At 40.0% G+C, this 26,270-nt stretch overlaps 1 protein-coding gene across 1 annotated transcript in view; it reads right to left on the reverse strand.

Annotated features, from left to right (window-relative positions):
* Positions 1-26,270, reverse strand: part of CTNND2 (catenin delta 2) — a 1,223,799-nt gene that overhangs the window by 481,662 nt on the left and 715,867 nt on the right. The window contains 2 exon segments of the mRNA XM_030551717.1: positions 10,457-11,003; positions 24,547-24,719. Of these exon segments, the coding sequence (XP_030407577.1) occupies positions 10,457-11,003; positions 24,547-24,719 (720 nt within the window).

Here is a 26,270-nt window from a genome sequence, read left to right on the forward strand (position 1 = left end):
AAATTGTAAGCTCTTCAGAGTAGATAGTGACCCTTATAGTATGTTTGTGAGTAATACAGGGAGGTCCTGTTCTTTTTTGAAGAGAATTGGCAGTAAAATAAGAGAAATAAAATCAGACAGATAGTGCAGTTATGGTGTTTTGTACTTGTATCAACTTTGGGACCAGCCTCAGGATTTTGTATTTTGAGTGAAACAGCGTGGCATCACAAGGTGTGGCAAGGAGGCCAAATTTTAAGCTTTTGAATGCTCTCTGACTGGGAAACTAATGAAGACACATTACTAGAGGCTTCAAAATAGCCTTGTGTTTCACCTTGTTGACTAAAAGGAGAGTGCCAAAACAGAAAAAAGAACAGTAGGGGTAAAATAAATAAAGAAATAAATCAATCAGAACATGAACTTCTGTCTCAGAATTAAAGGGTACTCACAATGCTCAAATGTATAAAACTTGTATTGGGTAGAATCAGAAAATTACTAAAATAATAATAAAAACAAGAATAACCTATCCTGGTAGAAATTAATAAGGCAATGTTGTTCTCTTTTAAAGAGAGAAGTCTATGAAAATAAATTAAGAGGGAGTTAAGGAAAACACTTGAAAAATATTGTCATTTTTTGTTATGGTCCAATCATAGCCATCGTTGAGACCTCTGATTAAATGTAAAAAAAAAAAAAAGGGCTATGAATTTCCTTCTTTTGTCCAAAACAGCAAAGCGGTTCTTCACAACAGGACTATGTATTAGCTCAGTTTTGTCTAGGGATGCAATTTCGATGCACACAGAACAATTTATTCTTTGTTGGGAGTCTATTTAGGTTAGTTGTTAATACATTCTATGTATTTTTCAGTATTTATATTTATGCTCAGAAATTGTATAAGGAATGCATTTTAATCTCTAAATAAACAAACAGACAAATATTTTGGGACTAAAACATGACACTGGGAATCTGCAGCCTATCACAGTCTGAATAGTATTTTATGCTCAATGCTGGATCTTCTTTAGGATTAGCAGTTTCCCCGAAGAGGATGATTTTAGCACAGTGCAGCACTAAATCTGATTCTCACGCTGGCTTTAGTTCAGCTGAAAAGGTTATTCCTCAAATGTGGAGCTACAAGGGAAATGGCTGGATACATGTATTTTCATGTGTGATAGTATAAAAGGTTTCAGCTTCAGCACAAGTACACAGTACAGCATTCAGGAAAATACAGAGAATTTGTGACACATTCGGGATTATTTTTATTTTATTTTATTTATGATATCATTTCTGGATTATTTTAATAAATATGGTAATTGAGAAATACATATTTCTCACCCCAGAACAGTAAAGACTAAGGGCCTGATATAAACTCACTGGTGAATAAGAATCCTTTTCTTCCATGGACTTCAATGGGAGGTTAGGGTCCTACATGCCCTGGCAACGAGATGTGTGGAGGAGGGAATACGAAGGGAGATACCATGGAGAGGAGAAGTAGGGGAGAGAGCTGGATAGGGCCCTAATATCTTGAAACAGATTCATTTGTATCAGACCAATCTGCTAAGTTTTCCAAAGATAAGAAGCACTTCTTAATATGAATACATTAAAATTATACCATATATTTGTTGTTATTTATTGTGATATATAAGAGCAAATTGCTTTTCTTATTATAGTTTTTAATACCATGTATATATGAACACAATTGAATAAATATATTACTTAATCAAAACATGAACACTGGGGTTTGGAATTTTTAGGAATTATACCTGCATAGGAATGAAATATCCGGCATGCCACAGATGACATTTTAATATGGTACATCACAGTTACCAGTGACATCATACAGCCCAGGTAGCATCTTAGAGCTGAAAAGCAGCTGGCTAATACTCCTTTCACTCAACTAACATCCATGCATCATTCTACAAAATGCTGCAATACCTTTTGGAACTTAGCCAGTTGGTGTACATAATGATAGCAAGTCCAGCACTGGAGCTACACAATCTTTGAACATTTTGTTTGCATTTAATATGACTCTCTCTCATAATACATTGCCTGGAATAATCCAACGTGGAATAATATTTTAGATTATCTGTTATATCCCAGTTCTTCTAGCATCAGCATAGAGACAGGAATCGTTATACTGGATCAGAGCAGTGGGTTATCTAGACTAGCATCATGTCTCTGTGGCCAGTGACAGATGCTTCCGAAGAAGATGCATAATGGGCAAATATGGAATAACCTGCCTATTGAAGAAATTTTTCCTACATTTATATTTTTTATCCTCTATAATGTAATGTGGATGCTCTTCATATAATGTCAGTCCTGATCAGGATGAAATCCTTGAGGGGGCCATTTAGGGAACTGGGGTAAAAATCTGTCTGGGGAGTGGTCCTGCTTTGAGCAGGGGGTTGGACTAGATGACCTTCTGAGGTCCCTTCCAACCCTACTCTTCTATGATTCTATGAAATCTTTGTTAAAGTAATTCAAGAGAAAAACTGTGTTCCTGTTCTGTGTTTGGCATCCAACACCAACATCACAATCTTTAAAATTAGTCCTAGACACAGGGACTATTATTAGTTGAACAATTAGTACTGTTGGTTTTGGAGCAGCAAAAATCTGGAATCTTCTTCCAAAGCATGAACTGTGCTGCTGTCAAGAATGACTCAGCTAAATTTTCAGGACTATGCATATTCACAGAGCTATGCTGCACAACTATGAGAATCCATAATTTGATCTGCCCAACAACAGGATTTAGCCTTAAAGCTCTCATGCAAGCTTTCATCCTAAAAGAATCAAAAACATTTCTTAGTACGTGGATACTCAACTAATACATATGTGTTTGTGTATTTGTTTTAAATTATTATTTTAATTGATGGTATAACAGTCTATTTAAGAACTGCTAGTTCTTATTCTTTGAGATAAATTAATATTATTAAACTCAGCAGGAATTGTAATTTTGTCAGCATGCTATGTTGCATGCAAACTAACTCAGTCACGTTTGGGGGCAATGTGTAAATTTGCATTGCACATTTTTAGCGAAAGCTAAATGCTCTTTGTAACTTTTCTGTTTTATCCTATGCTATTTTGGAAGTGAACTTTAATCTAGACTAATGGTACCTCTAAAGGGCACAAAAATATTTTAGTTCCAACCTAAAAAATTCAATTATAATGCAGAAATAAAACTGTAAAGGGCTCCCAACTATTATATTCTGTAGCATCATTTGTGCTTGATTCACTCTCATAACCAGCTGTTTTCGTCAATAAACTAGTTAATCAATTAACACTGGTGCAAAGTGCAAACAGCATGTTATTTGGTAGCCACTACATATTTGTATTCACAATTATTTGCATGAATATGGATTTTTTTTCTGCAAAAGATATATATTGTTCTACAAAGTCACAGCTTATTGGCGTTGTATACTTAGAAGTGATAGTATATACCTACAATTACAACTTAATATTAAGTGAAGTGAGCCCCAAGTGCTGTGCCCAATCTTAAATCTACAAATGAAATAAATTAAGCTGATGAATAAATATGATCACATCAAAGCAGATCCCATAAGATACACAGAAGCATCAATATAAAAAGCCTTTCAACAAACACTGTATGTGACACTGCAAAATCTAAAAGAAGAACTGACGCAACAAACATTTCAATGGTAGAATCCTAAATCAAAACCACAAAGTACCTGCTCAGCATAAAAGGGCTGTGATGAAGAACTGACATAAAGCTTATTTTCAGACACATAATAGCATGCAAATTCCTTCAGTCAGATGGTACATCCAAAGACCAGCATGTCAAAAAATAGTTTACATAAAGGGAGCCCAACCATGTGACAAACTTGGAGACATGGCCGGAGCTATCAGTAAGTAGTTTGCTAATGTCAGGATTCCTCAGGAGTGGATACACCATATCCTATGACTGCTGGCGGTGAACAAGAACTAAAAAGACACTGCCAGCGTCTTAAAGGTTTCTTACATATGATTTTTTTTTAAATTAGTTTATGTTTTTGTTACTTTTTACAAATAAGAACTAAGTTCCTCTACTCCTCTCACAGAGAAGTCTATTTATAAGATTAAAAAAACAAGCAACAAAACAGGAATGTTAAGTCTGCTTTGGTTGGGACATTTCTGGATCATCATAGGGATGTACATTGTGAACTCTCTGACATTAGTTGAGGAGATGGTGTTGTTTTAACTCGAACAAAGATACCCTCTGTCAAGTGTTAATTAGTCATTTTATTGGAGTTAAATAAGTGTTAAGAAGAAAAAAAAAAACAAGCCTTGCTCTGTTTTCAGTTTCATGAGATATAATTTCACTAGTTTACAAGGCACTATACTGTCTTCCTGTACTTCTGAAAGACATGAACTTCAAATGTAAAAAACCAACCAGAAATACACCTGTGACATTCTGTACCTCAGGGGAACACCCAGCACCCTCATGTTCATCCTTATAATATGATTGTGTGGTATCTAATACAAAGTTTGTCAGGTCAGGTGTTTTCGGAAGGCTCATGATGCACTGAGAATTGTTATTATGTCATGGTATAGTAATAATTGTTATAGTAATATTATAGTAATATTATAGGTTGTAATTTCATGTATATAGTTATGAGGCTGAAAATGTGTCCTCATGGCTTAAAGCAAGCCCAGGCAAAAACTCTCCAGAAGCAGAGGGGCAGTTCACACCTCATCGGGCCATGTATGGGACAAACCCAGCCCAGCCTCACAGGAACAAATGACACTGGCCTAAGCAACAACAAAGGATCTGTTGGATTCAGAATGAATCACCCCCCTCCCTTCCTTTGGTCAGGTTGGGACTGCGATGAGGTAATGCTCACCTGGCTCTGAAGTGCAGGGTAGGGGGAAGGTGGACAAAGCCAAGAGAGAAGAAAGAACATGATAAAAGGGAGAGACATTTGCCATGCTCTTCCTCTCTCTTCCACCTCCATCTACAGACACCACAACAAGTAACTGAAGCACTGATTAAAGGGGAGAGCCTGGCTGAAGGGCAACTAGCCAGCCTGTGGTGAGAAGCATCTAAATTGATAAGGGCATTGAAAGTGTTTTGATCAGCTCAGAATGTGTTTTGCTTTTATTTCCTTTGACCAAATCTGACTTGTTATGCTGTGACTTATAATCACTTAAAATCTATCTTTCATAGATAATATGTTTGTTTGTTTATTCTACCTGAAGAAGTGTGTTTGGTTTGAAGCATGTCAGAGACTTCCTTTGGGATAACAAGCCTGGTAAATATCACTTTCTTTGCTAAAGTGATGAACTCATAAGCTTGCACAGTCCAGCAGGCATAACTGGACACTGCAATACAGAGGTTCCTAGGGTTGTGTCTGGGACCAGAGATATTGGTTGATGTAATTCAGCTGCAAGTAGCTGGGAGTAGCTTACATGCCAGAGGCTGTGTGCAAACAGCCCAGGAGTGGGAGTTCTCACAGCAGAGCAAGGTAAGACTGGCTCCCAGAGTCAAGGATTGGAGTGACCTAGCAGATCACTGGTCTAAATAACACCAGAGGGGAACGTCACAACATGTTTTTCACACACACACACACACACACACACACACACACACACACACACACACACAAATATTCAGGCCTTCGTTAGACGTCATAAAGAAGAAAACGGGGGCAGGGTGGAGGCAAGCCCATTTTCTCATTTGCAGGCCACCCTTAAGGCTTAATAAATGATTTGTTTTAAAAATGTCATTTACCCTTTGCAGTATTCTAGGTCCAAAATCTGCTTGTTTTTAATACCTATATTTAGATCTGGCTAGCACAATGAAATTTTTAAGAGAAATATAGATACCAGTGTCTTTTGGTTCCAACTTTTTGAGGGTCAGGTGTACAAGAAACCCTTAAAAATATATGTATAGCCACTACTGGTTTATCAATCCAGAAGGCAGCATAATGCTGTATCTTAGAGAGTCAGGGCCATAGACATTATCTCCGTTCTGGGGGATGGGGTCACTGTGCTGGTGCGCAAACCCTGAGGGTGGGAGTTGCTTATGACCCGCTGGCACCAAATCATCTGGCCAACAAAGGAGCGGTGTCGATAGGCTGTAGAAGATGCCTTCATACCTCAAGGATGGTTAGCACAATACAAAGCTCACCAGCTATTAAGGTGAGTAAGGGGAGATAATAGAGACTTCTTTAGAACTTCTATGGGTAGTGCCCTACCAAATTCACAGCCATCAAAAACGCATCACAGACTGTGAAATCTGGTCTCCCACCATGAAATCTGTTCTTTTGTGTGCTTTTACATGTGATACTAGTGTTTCTCAAATAGGGGGTCCTGATCCAAAAGGCAGTTGCGGGGGGAGGGGGGTGTCACAAGGTTATTTTAGGGGGGGTCATGGTATTGCCACTCTTACTTCTGTGCTGCCTTCACTGCTGGGCAGCCAGAGAGCACTGGCTGTTGGTCAGGGGCCAAGCTTTGAAGGCAGCGCCCTGCCAGCAGCAGCACAGAAGTAAGGGTAGCAATGCCATACCATGCCACTCTTGCTTCTGTGCTGCTGCCTTTAGAGCTAGGTGGCCAGGCCACAGCTCTGCAGGCAGCAGTGCACAAGTAAGAGTGGCATGGCATGGCATTGCCACCGTCACTTCTGTGCTGCTGCTAGCAGGGCACTGCTTTCAGAGCTGGGATCCTGGCCAGCAGCTGCTGCTCTCCAGCTGCTCAGCTCTGAAGGCAGTGCTTTCACCAGCAGCAGTGCAGAAGTAAGTTTAGCAGTACCTCAACCCCCCCACTACAATAACCTTGTGACTCCCTCCCAATTCCTTTTTGGGTCAGGACCCCTACAATTACAACACCCTGACACTGCAGATTTAAATAGCTCAAATCATGAAATCTACTATTTTTAAAATCCTAAGAACATGAAATTGACCAAAATGGACAGTGAATTTGGTAGGGCCCTACCTATGGGTAAAGATCACCATTTTATAGACTGGTTGTAAATAGTACGAAAGAATATTGATGATGAGACTTACAAGTGACAAACAATTTCAAACAAAATTTACCCTTGACCTGCTGACATTGGCAGTTTCTTCCATGTTTATTTAAATTTTATAGAACAATTTTCCTACTCTATAAAAATGAAACAGTCTAAAATACAAAATATTGGAAAGTTTTAACACATTTATAACAATATTTTATAATGGGATATTGTATGCCTTGGGCAGAAGTGTGTTTTCTTGAGATTTGTGCAGAGAGGGAGCCACTCAAGAGGTGTGTGTGTATAAATTCTTATAGCTGCTAAGCATAATACCACCTGAAAAAGAGTTCTATGTAAGCTCTAAAGCTTGTCTCTCTCACCAAGAGAAGCTGGTCCAATAAAAGATATTACCTGATCCATTCTGTATCTAAGCATAATACCACATAATCTGTGAATGGAATAAAGGGTATTTGACAGCAATTGTGTTCAAGTTGTCCAGAGTTCTGTGTTTGGACCTCATTCAGTTAACCCTACTGATGAAAACTTTTAGCCATACTAAACCTAGAAATTAAATGCTATAAATCAGAGGTCAGCAACCTAGGGTCCTGGCCGCTAGCCCTGCTCAGCATGCGGCTGGTTGAGTGAACGGAACCCCATGCCCACAGAGGCTGAGTGGGGCCGGCGGCCAGGACCCCAGACGAGTGGCAGGCGCACCTCCTGGCTCCCCCCTCACTACGCTTGGGTTCTGTGGCTCCCGGGAGTGTGAGCCGCCGGGGTGCAGGGCCCTGAGCCTGCTGTGGGAGGGGCAGCAGTGGTGGCTCACATTTCCAGGAGTCGCAGAGCCCGAGCGCCGCGAGGGGGGACCCAGGGGGCGCATGAGGACTGCTGCCCGCATGCATCCGCTGCAGGAACCTCTCTGGCGGGTGGGCACTGGGCCGCAGCCCGGGCAGGCGTGCCCTCCAGCTCCCCCCTTCACCGCGCTTGGGTTCTGCGGCTCCCAGAAGTGTGAGCCGCCACCGCTGCCCCTCCTGCAGCTCCCCCACTCCCGCTGCCTCAGCACTCCACGTGGAGTTTTGCCTCCATGTGGAGCCAGTGTCTGACAAGCATGGGCCTGGTAAGAGACATCCCGGGGCACTAAGGGAGCAGGGGGAGGGTTGAATGGGTTGGGAGTTCTGGGGGTCCTGTCAGGAGGTAGGGAGTGGTTGGATGGGGCATGGGAGTTCCGGGGGTCTGTCTGGGGGCGGGGGTGTGGATAAGGGTTGGGGCTGTCAGGGGACAGGTAGGGGGTAGGGTCCTAGGGGAGCAGTTAGGGTAGGGGAGTCTCAGGAGGGGGCAGTCAGGGGACAAGGAGCAGGGAGGCTTAGGTAGGGAGTGGGGTTCTGGGGAGCAGTTAGGGCAGGGATTCAGGAGGGGGCAGTCAGGAGACAAGGAGCAGGGGGGTTGGGGGTTCTGACTGGGGCAATCGGGGTGGGAAGTGGGAGAGACTGGATGGGGTGGGACTAGGGCAGGGCTCTCCCCTCTTTTTTGATTGCTGAAATAGGGTAATCCTAGGCAATGGGGGAATCAGAGGGTGCATGGGGGCTGGCGCCTGCATACATCCACTGCAGCCTGCAGGAACCCTCGGGGGGGGGGGTGCCAGGCCACAGCCTGGGTGTGGGGAGGGGGCAGCAGCTCCCCACTAGTGGCACCACCACCTTTGCAGGGCTGCTGCCCCCCTGCACCATGCTGGCTCCTCTATGGCTGCGGCTCGCTGCTGCTGCAAGCGGGACGCTCTGGCTCTCCGGTGCTTCCGGAAGGTGGCTCCTCCCTACCAAGCTGCTGCAGCGGCCCAAGCCTGACAAAGCCAGTGAGTGGACTTGGGGTGGGGGCCACCTCGGTGGGGTGGGGAGGGCTCGCGGGGGAGCTGTGCACCGTCCAAGGGAGTTCAGGGGGCGGGGAGGGGGGAACCTGATCTGGGGAGCAGCCCCTGGGCATGGCTGGCCCCTGCGCAGGCTGGCCCCTGGGGTCTATAAAGGCTCGTTGGGATTTGCCCCTCAATGAACTGGCAAGGGGGGGTGGGGGGCGCAAGATGGAAGTTTTGCTTATGGCGCAAAATATCCTTGCACCGGCCCTGCCCCGGGGGGGTGTGCATCCCAGGTTAAGAACCACTGAACTAAACTGATAAGATCTGCATTTTAATTTAATTTTAAATGAGGCTTCTTAAACATTTTTAAAAACTTGTTTACTTTACATACAACAACACTTTATAGACTTATAAAGAGAGATCTTCTAAAAACAGTAAAATGTATTACCGGCACACGAAATCTTAAATTAGATTGAATAAATGAAGACTCAGCACAGCACTTGTGAAAGGTTGCCGACCCCTGCTATAAAGTCTGGTTCTTTTGCTAGCTGGACTCCTTCTAGTCAATGCTTTTACAGGAAATTTTCCAAATAACTTTTAGGAAAACAGAACAAGAAGCTAGGACCATCTCCTTAACTGTCACTTAATTTAACCTAAATTTTTGGACAGCATAACACTAGAGTTGCATATTATGATGCTGACAGCTTTTGGTGGTGGAAGAGAGTAGAGGCACTTGGGTAACCTGCCTGATATATACTGCAAATCTTTGTATGTATCATATTTATCTTCAAAGTTATCTATTTATGTCAGACAAGAGAACATATGAGCACAGTGGCTGTTACTATAGCAATGAAACGCAAATGATTTTAAGAGAGAACAAAAATTCACCATTGAAAGCGTTTCAGATCTGTAGTTAGGTGATTTAGAAGACAAAACAGCCTCACAATTACAGTATCTGGCTTAAAGTTTGCACTTCCTGAAGAAATGAAACTGGTGATTCCTGCTTGTTCCATAATGCATAATAAATAGCACACAGCCATCACATATAATTCAGTATAATCTAGGATATTTGAAATTTCTGCTAAGTAATAGTGCAGAAATTGTCAATTACACCTAATCACATCAGTTCAAGGAAAGGGCATTCCCCTATGTGAGGATTTTGTTAAAAAGGGGGTGGGGGGAGAAATAACTTATTGTGGTGGAATGTTCAGTACTTTGTGGTTAAAAAACAGGATTTCCATGTTTAATGCTGCAAGTCCCTTAACCTTCTCAACAAAAGATTTAGCTAAAATTTAAAAGATCAGATGAATCAATATGAGTAAAGAAGAGTGTTTTTTTAATAAGGTTTACAGCTTACTAGTGACTGAATGAAACCACAATTCTCACTCATAAGGTAATTTTCAGAAAGACTCTCCAAATTCTTTAATCTTCCTAACCCCTTAATGTCTTGTATTTATTATTTAATTGTCTTATATGCAGCTGCTGCAATATGTTACATTGCTGGTAACAGGTACATTTAAAACACAATTTTTAAAACAAGATATATTTAGAGGTCAGAGTTCCTGAATTAATCTTTTTCCTCCCTTATTTGTGTAAATATAAGCCAAATATAAAAACATTTTAACACTCAACCAGACTGCCCATGCAGACAATGAACAAAGCACTTAAAGAGTTAAAGATGAGAGATTGGCTTCATTTACCTGCTAGGGTGCCAGGTCTCTGTAGGGTAGCAGTGGCATATAGTTCCTGGGAATGCTTGCTGTACTGATCTGATGTGTGGACCAGCCGTTTGGTAGGAGACAGAGTAGCATAAGTGCCAATGGTGGAGCTTAGCTGATGTATAGGAGAGGAGGAAATATTAGACTGGATGGTGGGTGGAGACGTCACACGAACTGGGGAAGGAGAAAGTCCTGCTGAAGACACAACAATATTGATTGGTGAGCTGGTGCTGTAAGACTTGGCTAGCCGGCTTGGAGACTGCTTGGGAGAAGAGACCCGCTGCGTGGTGCTGTATCCAGCGCTCTCCGATGCTGAACCCACCCGCTGGAGCTTGGTTGGAGAGCCCACCTGCTGCATGGACAGCGGGGAGCTCACTCTCTGGGCTGGCAGAGTGGAGCTGGAGTAATAAAGTGTTGAAGAATGCTGGGAATCAGGCAAATGGAACGCGCTCCCATGGCTTGGCACAAAGGACTCTCTTGACTGAGAAGGTTCAGAGCCAGCTAAATGGGCTGCTCGACTAGTTGTGCCCTGTACCAAGGAAAGAAAACAGAACCATCAGAAAGAGAATGAGACAGAAAAGAAAAAAAGAAAAGGAGTTCAATATATTTTTAACCCCGCCTTGCAAAATTTAACCCTCTGCTATAGAGAATCCAGTGCTACAGGGGAAAAAAAAACAACAACCCTTTTATGATCTTAATAAGGTTTGAAACAAATGCCTTTAGGATTAAGAGACTAATCTGCTAAAACATTTTTGTCCTTTAAGAGAAAATATTTCACAATTCAAGTCCAAAACAGTAAAAAAGTCCCCTTTTCCATTCAAATTGATATCTGGTTTAATGCAGATTTTATTTTTATACAATTGTTGAATATTATTATTTAACAGCTTCTTGTTGTGAAACACAATGAAATATGTACAGTTTATCCCCCAAAACATTTAGTCTGGAGAATTTTTTTAAACAGCACCATTTTAAACTTTTATTTTGTTTTCACTCCCCGTATTAGCTCACTAAAAAAAGCACAGGTTTTCAAGAACCATTTTAGTTGACAAACTTTCTTCACTGAAAAGCAATTAACATCCTTGTTGTAAGAGTAGACTAGCCAGAATAATACACTCATCAGAATTTGCTGCTGCTGCTGCCACCACACAGACTGAGTTCTGCCATTTGAAATAAATAAATACATTTTAAAAAGAGATGCAGACTTTCAAATCAGACTCTTGCAGTTCAAAAGGAATTATGCTTTCCAGTACAGAGAAATGCTGCAACTGAAACCGAAGATATGAAAAAAGCAGAACAAAAATGTCACCCTTCCTAGCGTGTGAAAACCCAGCTCCACATCTCTCTCCTTCTCTTCTCTCTCTCAGTGTGTGTGTGTGTGTCTTTTCTTTCTCTCGCTCCCTCCTTTTAAGAGCCCCCTGCAGCTGTGTCTCCAGAGAGAAAGGCAGTTGCTTCTTATTTATTTACAAGGCACAAAAGAAAAGGAGGGCAGGGGTGGAGCTGTAGAGGGGGTGAGTACTTTCCCTGAATCCCATCCAGAAAGAAATTTGCATTAGAATGAAAACAGTAATTGTCAGCCACTTCTGCACAGGTTTTAGATCTTCCTAGCAGCATGTAGTGCAGCACAAAAGTTTTCCTTAAGTCTTGTAATTTAGACAGAGAAAGAGAATACTCAGCAGATGCTACCTGTTAAAAATGTCAATTATATGCCTGAGCCCCTTCTGGAACAGTAAAGAATAGAATGTACACTCTTATCTCCATACATAGACAGCATTCCAATTTTTATCAGGGATCTTAGGCTCAAGAGATCATCTGTGGTTGTTAATCTGGTAACATTAAAATCCTCTAATAACAGCAACCTGGAGTGAGAGATAGCTGAGCATTCTGTTGCAAGACGCTCTCTTGTTTCAAATACATTCTCTCCTCTGTTCCTTACCTCCCCATCATGCAGAGGATTATTTGAAACCTTAAACAGTGCTCCAAATCCTGGAAGTTGATAGTGCAATTTGAAACATTCCAATCAATGCTTTTTGGATTTTTTTTTAATTCAGTCAAAAATATATTTAGAAAAGAGACAGCTTTTTTTAAAATACTGCAAATACTGTTATTTTAATATGTGAAACAATCCTAAATTCTCTAATGATGAACTTCAAAAAATTGTATTGCTTTGTACATGTATTACTTTTATTAGTACACTGGGGGGGGAGTGTTGTTTGTTTGTTTTTTAAATAATGTCTTGTATGCAAGCAAGTGAAACAAAAAATGAGCCAATTTATCCCTGGTATACAACTCTATTTATTTTCACTCAATTAATTTCACTGAGTTACCTCCTAGATGAATGTGGCCCATTGTATGAGGAAAGAAATGAAAGATGATCAGTACAAGTTGCTGTAAGCTTGCATTGTCTGTGAGCTCCCCTCCAGCAAAATCTTACAGTTATTTTTACTTGTTTTGTATAGCTGGGGCTCCTTCCCTGATTATGCGTGCCTTATTTAGTGTTGGGAAGACTATTCTAATATATTTTTATCTGGGTATTGGTAATAAGAGGGTATAAGCAATATTATCACACAAATCGTGTTTTTCATAGGACTTTTCAGCTTTGTACTTCAGAAAGGTAGTAGGCATAGTAGTTAATAGTAGAGTTGCTAAGGTGCCCAGAGCCCAGAACATGGAGGCCTTTCACAAGAGAATTGACAATATCAAAGTCTCATGGATTTGGTTAGGTCTCTGAATATGTATATACGCCATCATATGCCAGCAATGCCCCTCTGCTATGTACATTGGCCAAACTGGACAGCCGCTACGGAAAAGGATAAACTGACACAAATCAGATATTAGGAATGGCAATATACAAAAACCTGTAGGAGAACACTTCAACCTCCCTGGCCACACTATAGCAGACCTTAAGGTGGCCATCCTGAAGCAAAAAAACTTCAGGACCAGACTTCAAAGAGAAACTGCTGAGCTTCAGTTCATCTGCAAATTTGACACCATCAGCTCAGGATAAACAAAGACTGTGAATGGCTTGCCAATTACAAAACCAGTTTCTCCTCCCTTGGTTTTCACACCTCAACTGCTAGAACAGGACCTCATCCTCCCTGATTGAACTACCTCATTATCTCTAGCTTGCCTGCATATATATACCTGCCCCTGGAAATTTCCATTACATGCATCTGACGAAGTGGGTATTCACCCATGAAAGCTCATGCTCCAAAACGTCTGTTAGTCTATAAGGTGCCACAGGATTCTTTGCTGCTTTTACAGATCCAGACTAACACGGCTACCCCTCCGAAAGGTGTAAGTGTTGACGTTGGCCAACAGAGCTTTGTATCCACACTGAAATTCCTAGGTATTGATTTGGACTCAATGGTTCAAATAGTCTAAGTGTTGCGTGTATGTCACACAGCTTGAAAACCTGCGCTGATGCATGCAAGCTGATTTTCAGGCATTTAGGACTGTATCTCAGAGTCAAAGACGATTGAATGAAAATATCACAATGTACAGTACTGTTCAAAATGTAGTGAGGAGGAGTAATTAGGTGTCCAAATTGAGGTGTTGAAAATCTTGTGTGCACAAGGCTTATTCTGATCAGACAGCTCTAGATAAATAATAACTACAACAAAGAAACATTTGGTTGACCCAAAACTACTTGCTAATAAAATAACTTGTGGGTAATTTAGGAAAGGGAAGACATAAAAGATAGCAGATGACAAAACTGTACTGGAACAAACTGACCAACAGGAATATATGTCTGTCCATGTCTATCTATCTATCGATCTATCTATCTATCTATGCATTGTTACAAATCTAGCTCATTAGGCAAACAACAGATCATTTGGGATCTCGGTGAAAAGATTTGAGGAATAAAGCTCTGAGAAACCACACTACACCAAAATAACTAAAGCCACTTCAAACTATTGTCATCTTGATCATCAATCAATCAATCAATCAATCAATCAATCAATCAATCAATGAAAAACAGATTCTTTTCCCAGGATAAAAAGTTATCAGATTTGTCTTTGATATATGGCTGCTATGATGGCTCTGCATATATATATATATGTCATATAAAATTCTAATCTACACAGTGTAGGCACTAAGAAGTAAAACCCTTGTAGGTAACTAGTTCAGCCTCACAATGACTTTTGGTCATTTGGCTTCTTGGGAATGAAAGGAAGGTGTGATTTCTAATGTCATATAGTAGGTGTACAGTTAACATTCCTGTTATCAAACACTCACAATAAACTATATTATGCCTAATGTATTAATATGAGCCTGGCTACTATCTGTTAGCAGTGTCAAGATAGACACGTTAAAAGTATGTGTTTAAAAATACCAGTGGTTTGTACTACACACAAATGCTTCTTGTTACATATATTGTTATTTAACATAATAAATATTTCAGTTGTGCCTATGGTAAGGAATATCAAAGAAAGACCTTTTAAAACACAAAGATATCCAGAGTTCCACGTGAGGAGCAAAAAATTAAGGGCAAACCTAGCTCTTATTTCTGTCAGCAGTAAAACCTGCCATTGATTTTAAGAGAGCAGGATTGGGCTGTAAAATTGACTAACAGAAATCATATGTTTGAGGATTCCCTAGACATAAAGATAAAAAGAAGAGGCCACTAGAACTTACTGCATAAAGTTGTGCAGGCCAGAGGCAGGCATTTTCCTCACTCACTTCATGCTGCGTTGAAGATACCACAATTTATCTAGTCACAGAAAATTACATATCCAAAACTCATACTAGTTTGACAAATGGACTTGACTTCCATGTTTTGATTATCTCACCCAGCGTGTGCTATATTTATTCAAAATTCTAATTTAAAAATATAGTTTTAATTGTAAACTCAGCATGGGAAGAAACCCCAAAATGTCTTTTTGTAAGAAAGAACAAACATTATTGCAACCACTTTAATTCAAAAACATAATGCACTTCTTTGAAATTGAATAGTAATATTATTTTAAGAGTAGTACTAAAGAAACCAGTGCACACCAGGTTTAAATAATTCAGTAGGTTTATTTATTCCACAAAACAAATCTTCCCCAGCTTTTTTAAAGTTCCAACTGAGTCATGCATATCTTCTTCTGCTTGTTTTTCCACTAAAACTGTGTCAACGCTACAAAATCCCACACAAAGAAGTGACCTGCAGAGTGGATACTTGGTCAAAATGGAGCACTGTATGCTTGGACATACATTCTACCCAGGCCACATTTTCATATTAACTGGAAGCATTTTAGAACTTCGTGAGTCTTCAGAATTAGAATTCTGTGTATATATGAGGCAATAAATGTGGCGGTACTATGCTTGTCTTTTCTTGGAGTTGATGGGGCTGGGAAGAGAGAGGAGAGTCCTCTCCCAGGTGTTCAGTTTTCTAAAGCAACTTGTGCTACATTTTTATACTTCCCAAAGTAGTTTAGTTTTTAGTTCAATTTCTGTCCAATTATCCTTATCCTGGCATGCAAAGATCCTGAGTCTATCCTTCTCTCATATTCTGCGCACAGGCTTTAGAGAAGCAAATAAAGGTACAGTGGTAGCAGCTGGCTTGGGGATCCAAAATACTAGCTGAAGGCAGTTCTACTTTCTATTTTCCATTAATAAAAACTATTCTTCTGAATTGATCTATTTCCTTTCATGGTCGAAAATAGTTCTCATGCCCATATTTGAAATTCAACTTCAAATACACCATATGCTAAATCATGCCAGAGGCATTGTGAAGTCACTATTCTGTACGTTGTTTGGGTAGAATATCATGCAGCTTATCACTTGCCATATACATGATCCAAGTAAGGCAATTAAAAAAGCCAGAGCAGATCTTTGACTGTACTAGCAAAAGGCATTCCAGTTTTAGAGTCTGTTTTCACTAGTGGGGAGGGATAACTCAGTGGTTTGAGCATTGGCCTGCTAAACCCAGGGTTGTAAGCTCAATCCTTGAGAGGGCCACTTAAGGATCTGGGGCAAAAATCAGTACTTGACCCTGCTAGTGAAGGCAGGGGGCTGGACTCAATGATCTTCCAAGGTCCCTTCCAGTTCTAGGAGATTGGTATATCTCCTATTACTATAAACGAGACTAGTGCCATGTCACTGGCTTTGTTGAATAACCAAAAATCAAGGCTCTGTCATGGAGGATACAGGAACCAAGTCACAAAATTCCTGGTAAAATGCCAATACTGCTGGGTCACAATAATTTTTAAATAAAAGTCCTTTATTTTGTAATTCAAACTGATTTAAAGGTTTAAAATGTATATTCTGGTGCCTGCTGGTTCACTCCCAAAGCATTTAGCAGCACAGGAAAGTGTGCAAGGGAGAACCCCTGCTGCTGCCTCAGCCTCTGCAAAGGCAGCAGCATCCATAAGTGCTGGAAACATCCTCAAGCAGCAATGTATACGCTATGTCTTTCCTTAAAACAATGAAAACTATCACAGAATTTGTGACTAACCACTAATCCTTACCATGAGAACTCCAGATCTCCTTTACCTGCTATGCTTTTCAGGTTTTAAGTTGCTAGCTCTCTAGGTTATAAGTCACAATCCCGTCTTCCAAACTGAGTAGTCACTATTTACCTAGTTGTATGAAAAGTTCCCATATCAAAAGTCATTCGTATTGTTTGTAATAAAAACCCATTGCAACCATGGACTCTGTGACAAAAATGAAACCTTAACTAAAAATATATGGCACAGTAGGATTTGAACACAATATAATTAGGGGAATTATAGGGAAACTGGAATAACCTCAAGCAATTGGAATGTGGTCTCTATAATCTATAACTGAATACTCCAGTTTGACAAAAAATTAGATTTCATTTTGCAGCACTTTTATAGAAAATTCTCAAACTAATTTATTTAATTATTTTTCTGAAAATTACATTTTCAAAATTTTTCCTCACTCCTACTGCTAGAGCTGACTTTGGGACTATTTAAATACTTTCCCACACTTAAGTATCACACTTGTTCAGGGACAGTTATAGTCCTTGCACAGAGATACCAGAAGCAATTCATATGAACAATTCTTTCTCCTGTGGATGATCTAGACAATCCAATAGTGATGGCAAAATGGGGTCCAGGCAGGAATTCCTCTGACTCCCTTTAATCAATGACTGCAGCTGGCTCCATATTGACAACTTTCCAACACATAATAACCAAAAAAAATCCACTATGGTAACAGTTAACTTTACAGAAGAAGAACTACACAAAAATGAGGATGCTTGTTAGATGGAAATTAAAAAGAACTGTCACGAGGGTTAAATGCCTGCAAACAACATGAGGATTATTTAAAAACACTGTAGGAGAGGTTCAGACTAAATGTATACCCCAAATCAGAAAATACAATAAGAGGACTAAACAAATGTCACAATGGCTAAAGAGCAGAGTAATGGAGCCGATCAGAAGATAAAAAACACCCTTTAAAATTTGGAAATCAAAACCTAGTGAGGATAACAGGAAGGAGCACACACTCTGGCATGTTAAGTGTAAAAGTATAACAAGGAAGGTTGAGAAAGAATTTGAGAAGCAGCTTGTGAAAAACACAAAAAACTAATCGTAAGAATTTTTTTAAGTAAATCAGAAGCAGGAAGCCTGCCAAACAGGCAGTAGGGCTACTGGATGACAAAGTTATTAAATGGGCACTCAAGGAAGATAAGTCCACTGCAGAGAAGTTAAATGAATTCTTTGCATCAATTTTCATTGCAGTGGATGTGGGAGAAGTACCCACATCAGAGCTATTCTTGTAGTTGATGCATTTGAACTACTGTCCCTTCAACAGAAGAGGTTTTTATGAACAAATTGATAAATTAAACAGTAATAAGTCACCAGGACCAGATGGTGTTCACCCAAAGTTCTGAAGGAATTGAAATAGGAAATTGCAGAACAGCTAACTGTGGTATGTAACTTATTGCTGAAACAAACCTCTGCGCCAGATTACTGGAGGGTAGCTAACATAATGCCAATTTTTAAAAAGGGCTTTGGAGGGGATCCTGGCTATTACAGGCCAGTAAGCCTAATTTTAGTATTAAGCAAATTGTTTTAAACCACAGTAGAGAGCAGAATGCTCAGACACACATAGGGAAAGGGAAGTCATGGATCACCAATCTATTAGAATTTTTGGAGTGTTAACCAGAATGTGTATAAGGGTGTTCCAGTGATATGGTTGTGACCGAAAGGACCTCAGCATTCATACCCTACATGCTATTTTAATGATCTTTGTATAAAATATTCCTTGTGAAGTATCATTTGAAAACTGATAACTCGCTGGTCAATAATATCCTGGTGAAATGTATGTGGCAACATTATTTATAAAGTCATGTAATCCCTCTGTGTTATGTTATTGGCACATTTTCAAAACTACACAACCCTGCTTAGGTAAAAGTTGTTAAACAGATCTGTCTTAAACAGAGGAATATGTTTTTGCCTCAATTGACATATAAGTAGTAACAAAGTCCTTGAGACAGCAGGGGGAGAAAATGGCAGCAGACAGAACAACTTTGTATTTCAACAAACACAGGTAGAAGAAAGAGCATGGGGCCTCCTTTACCACCAGACTTGATATTGCCTCCTTTATTGTTTGAATAAACTTTCCTTTGAGGTGTAATCTTCAGAAGATTCCACTTGAAGAATTCACTGGACTGTAAAAGAGAGGGCAGAAAACCCCAACTTCTCTCTTTCACCTAAGAACGCAAAGACACCAGCACCTTTAGCCTCTGGGAGAAATCCTGACTGAGGAAAGGATCAGTCACCATCATGCTGAAAGACTGTGGGTGATAAAGGCCATCTTGAACGAAGCCTCATAACAACATTTGCTAGATTAAGTTTCAGACTTTTAGATGTGCGTTTTCACTTTTACTTGCTTGTAACCATTTCTAACTGTATTTCTTATCCTATCTTCTTTTATTAATAAACTTGTTTTATTTTTTAATCTCAACCAGTCCAGTCTGTGTTTAAACTGAAATACTTGGTAACTCCAGGTAAAATAGCAAACTTTTTAATATTGGCTCCTTACAGGGGCAATGAACCTTTAATATCTGAACTATCCAGGAGAGAGAGATGGACAACACAGAACATGTGTTTTTTCTGAAAATGCAAGACTGGGAGTGTGTTAGGGTCACCCTGCAATTAGTAACCAAGACTAGGGGAAGGAAGAGTGTGACTGCTGTGTTGCTGACAGGCTATTGGGATCAGAGTTGCTGGACCAGGGCTGCAGCTATACATAGACACTCAAGGTGTGATCTGCATGCTGGTAGCCTGTTTGTGAGCAGCCAAAGTTGGGAGGTACAACAGCAAAGCATTGTGAGGTACCCAGGGTTAGGAGCAGGCAGTGACACAACAGAGGGGAACAGAGGCACAGAGAATCTGTGGGACTTGTCCAAGATCAGATAAGAAGTCTATGGTAGAGTGGGGAGTTGAGACCAGGTCTCCCATGTCCTAAGGTAGTGGCCTAGCCACTGGACCTCTTTTCCCTCCTAGCAAATCAGACATGAAAGGAAAAGTTTTTTAAAAAAAAAGAGTACTAGGGTTGTTTTTTAAAGAAGTGAATAGAAATGGAGGATGGAGAGAGAGAGAGAGAGAGAGAAAGCAAAATAAGGAAACTTACACTTCCCTTTGAGGTTAGAAACCATAGATTGTTTTATTAAATTTATAATAATATTATTAGGGCCCTATCAAATTCACAGTTCATTTTGATCAATTTCACAGTCATAGGATTTTAAAAATAAAAATTTCATGATTTCAGCTATATAAATCTGAAATTTCAGTGTTGTAATTGTAGGGATCCTGACCCAAAAAGGAGTTATATATGTGTGTGCGGAGTGCATCACAGAGTTATTGTGTGTAGGGGGGTTGTGGTACTGTTACCCTTACTTCTGAGCTGTTGCTGTCGGCGGCGCTGCCTTCAGAGCTGGGTAGCTGGAGAGCGGTGGCTGCTGGCTGAGAGCCCAGCTCTAAAGGCAGAGAGCCCTGCCAGCAGCAGTAACACAGAAGTAAGGATGGCACAGTATTGCCACCCTTACTTCTGCGCTGCTGCCTGTAGGGCTGGGCCCTCTGTAAGCAGCCATTGCTCTCCAGCCACCCAGCTCTGAAGGCAGCAGTTCAGAAGTAAGGGTGGCATGGTATGGTAATGCTAACCTTCTGTGCTGCTGCTGGCAGGATGCTGCCTTCAGAGCTGGTCACCTGGATGCTGCTCTCTGGCTGCCCAGCTCTTAAGGCAGTGCAGAAATAAGGGTGGCAATACCAAAATCCCCCCTAAAATAACCTTGTGACCCTCTACAACTCCCTTTTGGGTCAGGACCCCCAATATGATAAACTCTGGTCTCCCCCCATGAAATTGGAATAGGATAGGATAAAAGCATACAAAATACCAGATTTCATGGGTGGAGACCAGATTTCATGGTCCATGATGCATTTTGCATGGCTGTGAATTTGGTAGGGCCCTAAATATTATATTTCCCTGATAGAGGAAAAAAAGGACCAGCTTAAACACATAGGGCAGAGGCAAAGAAATCTAGTAATATATATTTATATATTTCTTCCCTGTGCGCCAACATTGAACAGTTTTGTTCTGAAAAATTAAACGTGAATCATTCAACATAACACAGTTATGCACAACTAGTCAGCCTGGGCCAGTTTGACAGAGTAGATAGACAGGTTATGCTTATTACCAATCTATTGTATTGCTGAATAAGCAAAAGAAACCTGGAAAATACAACATATTTTCTTTCCATTCCTCCAGGTTGCATGCTGTGTGTGTGTGAAATTATATATGTAGAAGGATATTGTATGTCATCAATACATTGAATTTTTCTGGGGAAAATCTTCTGAAAATAATTGTTTAAATATTGAAAAAGATTAGTAATAAATAAATTTACTTATATATTGTTATCTTGCTACAGGTATCTAAAACATACAAGTATAAGAACTGCTTATTTAGCCCAGTATCCTGTCTTCCAACAGTGGCCAGTACCAGAACTTCAGGGTTGTGTGTACAGAACAGAGCAATTTTTGAGAAATCCACCACTATCTTCTCCTCCCAGCTTCCCAGTCAGTAGTCTAGGGTCACCCTGAGGACGGGGTTACATCCTTCATTATCTTGGCTAATAGCCATTGATGGACCTATCCTCCATGAACTTATCTAGTGGTTTTTTTAACCCATTTATACCCTTCACCAACCCAGCATCCCATGGCAATGAGTTCCGCAGGTTAATTTTGCATTGTGTGAAAAAGTATTTTCTCTTATTTGTGTTAAATCTGCTGCCTGTTAATTTAACTGGGTGATTCTTTTTGTTTTGTTTTGTTTTGTGGGAAAGGGTAAATTGTGATTTTATAGATTTCTCTCATTTCCCCTCTTTAGTTGTCTCTTTTGTAAGCTGCACAGCCCTAATCTTTTTAGTTTCTCTCCATATGGAAGTTGTTTCATACCCTTCGTCATCTTTGTTCCACTTTTCTGAACCCTTTTCAGTTCCACTATATCCTTTTTGAGAGAGTGCAACATAATATTCAAGGTGTGGGCACACCATAGATTTACATAGTGGCATTATAATATTTTTTGTATTTATTTTCTATGCCTTTCCTAGTAGTTCCAAATATTCTGTTAGCTTTTTTGATTGTTGCTGCACATTCAGCTGAAATTTTCAGAGAACTTTCCATGATGAAAAATGTCTATCAGGGATGGTCAAGCAGTATTTGGTCCTGCTATGAAGGCAGGGGACTGGACTCGATGACCTTTTGAGGTCCCTTCCAGTCCTAGAATCTATGAATCTATGATTTGAAGATCTCTTTTCTCAATGGTAACAGATAATTTAGGACTCATCATTATATATGGGTAGTTGGGATAATTTTTTCTAATGTGCACTTACTAATGTTGAATTTCATCTGCTATTTGTTTTCCAGTCACACAATTTGTGAGGTTCCCCAGTAGTAACTGTTCTCAGTCATCATTGGACTTAAGTATCTTGAATAAGTTCAAATTTTGTCACTTCACTATTCACCCCCTTTTCCAGTTAATTAATAAATATGTTGTACAGTCCCTCACAGATCCTTGAGGGACCCCACTGTTTACCTCCCTCCATTGTGAAAGCTGACCATTAATTCCTACCCTGTTTCCTATCTTTTAACCAGTTACAGATATATGATATATGTTATCCTATGTCAGGTTACTTTGCTTAAGACCCTTTGAAAGGAACCTTGTCAAAGGCTTTCTGAACATCCAAATACAGCATTATCACATGTGGGTCCGAATGCCTTTCAGGTCTTTTGGGGGGCTATCCCTGTTCGCCTTGTGGCTCCAGTGCAGCAGGAGGGCAGGGATGCCCCCTAGGGAACTACAGAACAGCTGTTATGTGTCAAGACAGCCTTAATTCCCTGAAGCTATACTGATTCAATTTGAGCCCTAGGTAGAATACTAAAAATGTAACAATATTTAGCTGACCGTGCTTTATTTCATTGTTCAGATTTGAGAATAGTGAGGCTTTTTTATTCACACTATTGAGAGAACTGAATAATGTCTGTCTCCCTATATCACATACCTCTGCAGTATCTACCTAACACCTACTGCTTTCTCTCTGGACATTACAAGGCTTTGTAAGTTCAACATAGAACTCTGCAGAAGTGAACTATGACATCCAACAATATCCTATCACCGCATCAACATAGATAACTGAAATTAATCCTTTAAAAAATTGCTTTGGAAAGCTGTTGTCTAGGGGACTCAATGAAGAGTAAAGGTGTAGGATGCAGATGCTTTATATGACTGAGTTTTTCTGTACTATTTGCAAGTATTTCAAATAGACCAAATTATCTTAGAATAGTAGCTATTTAAGTAGATATTAAATATTTGCATGCCACTTGCCTCAGTGCCATTCCTGGACTTTCTCTTTTGTTTCCTTCCTAGATATCTGTGGTTGTGAAGTAGGGCAGGTTGAACCAAACTAAATTGTCCAATAAAATTAAAATTGAATCAAACCTAATTTTAAAATGTTGTTTATCCCATCTTTGTGCCCTCTACTGCTGGCAAAAATCAAGATATACAGAAGCATGAATATCATGTGAGAAAAAAAAACTGTTCTTGTGGCATTTCTGATCCAGATGAAGCTGGAAATCTCTGAAGAAATCTTGTTCTTCTGAAACTTCTACTCCAGTATGGATGGAAGAGGTTCAGATAAGGTGGCAAAGCTTTTGGAAGTTTTTCTGTAAACTGAAGCTAAACTGCCAGAGGACGGGGATGGAGCCTTAAAGATCACAAAATGAGGGAATGGTATAAGTGTCAGAGCAGAACCGGTGTCAGAAAATCATTCAAACAAGAGATCTGTCATGGGACGGGGTCTTCAAAGAGTGAGGATGAGTATCTGAACTTCTGAATGCCTACCTGAATTGAATTTCTAAACCTTTAAAATGGGTTCATCATTCACCTACTAAATTATTTGTGTATCTTCACATACATAAAACAATGGCAGTGTGCGGGGGGGTAGGTCCAGCTACATCTGTGAGGTTCCATTCATATGGAATTAAGCCACTGTACCACAATAAATTAGAGTTCTATATTAGATTCTGCATCATTTTCTAACTGTTGTCTTACACTTCACCCTATTTCAGTTTTGATTGCTTTGCACTAACAGTTATCACAAGTGACAGATAACAATGGTACTGCAGGAAGGCTGCAAATTAGCTGTACAACCACTATTTTACTGACCATTTGTCCAGAACTATGTTAGTTCAGTGATATTTAAATAAGGAAAAATAATAATATAATGGCACATTTGAAAAATTAAACATTAGCAACACCCCAAATTTTCAAACCTGAATATCTAAAAATTAGTCACCTAAATCCTCATTTAAGTACATAAATAAAAGTGGCTTGCAATGTTTTCTTTAAATCAGCATCATTTTATTACTGCATTATGTCCAGCAGCTTTAAATTTAAAAAATCAAGAATGTAACTTTACTACATTCTGTTATGGGAATAGTACACAACAACAAAAAGGGTTCATTAGGATTTGTTGAGACATTAAGCACAGAATAAACATATTTTCTCAGAGCATCCTTGGAAAATGTGTGGTGTAAAATATCGAAGGTGCTCCTCAAACATACCTGGCTGTAGCTCTGAATGGCAGCTCTGGCTTGACTGCTGCGGGCTGGGAGCTGTGTTGTTGCTGTTTCACCCAGGGCAAGGGTCTGGTTGCTATGGTAGCTCGCTGAATACTGGAAAGACCCTTCAGGTTTGGAATTGAGCTGAAGTGCACTCTGGGATAGAAGGCTGGGCCCTGTGTAGAAAGTAATTTTGAGCAGTCAGTGACAGTCTCAGTGAAAGAGAAAGAGCATGTATTATTTATCAAGAGTTGCTAGGAATTATCAAATGAATGGTTCCTGTTTTTCACATTTTGACTTTTCAGAACTAAAATCAGGTCAGATAATTTAAAGTGGCACATTATCACTTAAACATCATTATTTTGGCATTTTCAAAAAGTAAACAACATTGTTTTAAAAAACAAGTTGTCTTATTCTGCTAAACAAAGTAACAGGACTAAGTAAAACAGATAGTGGTAGTTGATAAAAGAGTCCTGTTTTTCCTGATTCCATATAAAGTATTCTATGGTTAAAATATGTTTTCAAGGTTTTATTTTATAAACACTTCATTTAGTTTCCATAATTAAATCCAGTTGTTCAGTAGAGGAGATGCTGAAAATTCCTCCTCCTGGAACCCCAGCAGATTAAATCTATTGATCACTGAGCATTTGTAGTATATTTGTGGTGATGTAATATTTTGGTGCCTATAGGGAAGAAAGACTTTAAAATATTAACAGCACCTCTCATCATGTAGGACTCACCCTATTCTCAGTGAATCTCCAATGACTAGTTTGTCAGCTTATCTTATCTTTTCTATCAGAGTAATGCACAGCAGGAGAAGGAAGTAAAGATAGTGTGCTTAAATCAGTACTGTCAAAGTGAAAGGTATTTAGATTGATTTGGAAATGAGCAGTACTACTTTCCCTAATAATTTAGCTGTTCTGTGAAACTAAAACATACTTTAAAAAAGCATAAGGTTTATTTATAAATGATTTAGCATATATATATAGCGTAGTGGTTAAGAGCACCGCCCTTTGATACGGGAGACCGGGGCTCAAATCCCAGTTGGTACCCCTAACGTGTCACCTGCCTACCTCAAATATGAGAGCAACACGAACTAGGAGAGTCATACCGGCTCAGACATTGCCCGGATTAACAAGTTCCGCGCCAGATGTTGAGGAACCAGGACAATCTGAAGATAAGTGGGCTACTAGAACAAACTATTCATGGACGAGACAAGAGAACCTGGAATTGATGGAATGCTACTATAACAGTAGACCTAATGAGAGGGGATGTATGAGGGGACTATGGATAGACAAAAGACCTGCATCCACACTTACTGAGAAACAGCTAGTTACCCAACACTTCAACATAGTAAAGAGGAAGCTGCTCTCACAGCTTGAGACAGACCAACTCCACATTACATCCCAGACTCAAGAAGGCCTGGAAGAACAGGTGGATGTGCAGCCCACTCCTGAAGCTGAAACTTCACTGCCACCCCCTCCGTTGCAGAGCACAGCAGCTGATATGAGGCATAAGATCATGGAGAAACTAGCTATAGTCAATTCTTGAGACCAATTACCAAGGCTCAGTGGAGAAGTAACATCAGATAGTATGTTAGAAGATGCCAATAGAGCCCTCATGACAATCCGTACTACCACCATAACTCAAACCAATGAACTGGTATACGCTACAGCCTCTGTAATCCTGGAGATGCTTGGCTATATGATTAAGAAGAACAACAGTAT

This window comes from Gopherus evgoodei, chromosome 2 (assembly GCF_007399415.2).
Source record: "Gopherus evgoodei ecotype Sinaloan lineage chromosome 2, rGopEvg1_v1.p, whole genome shotgun sequence".
Lineage (NCBI taxonomy): Eukaryota > Metazoa > Chordata > Testudines > Testudinidae > Gopherus > Gopherus evgoodei.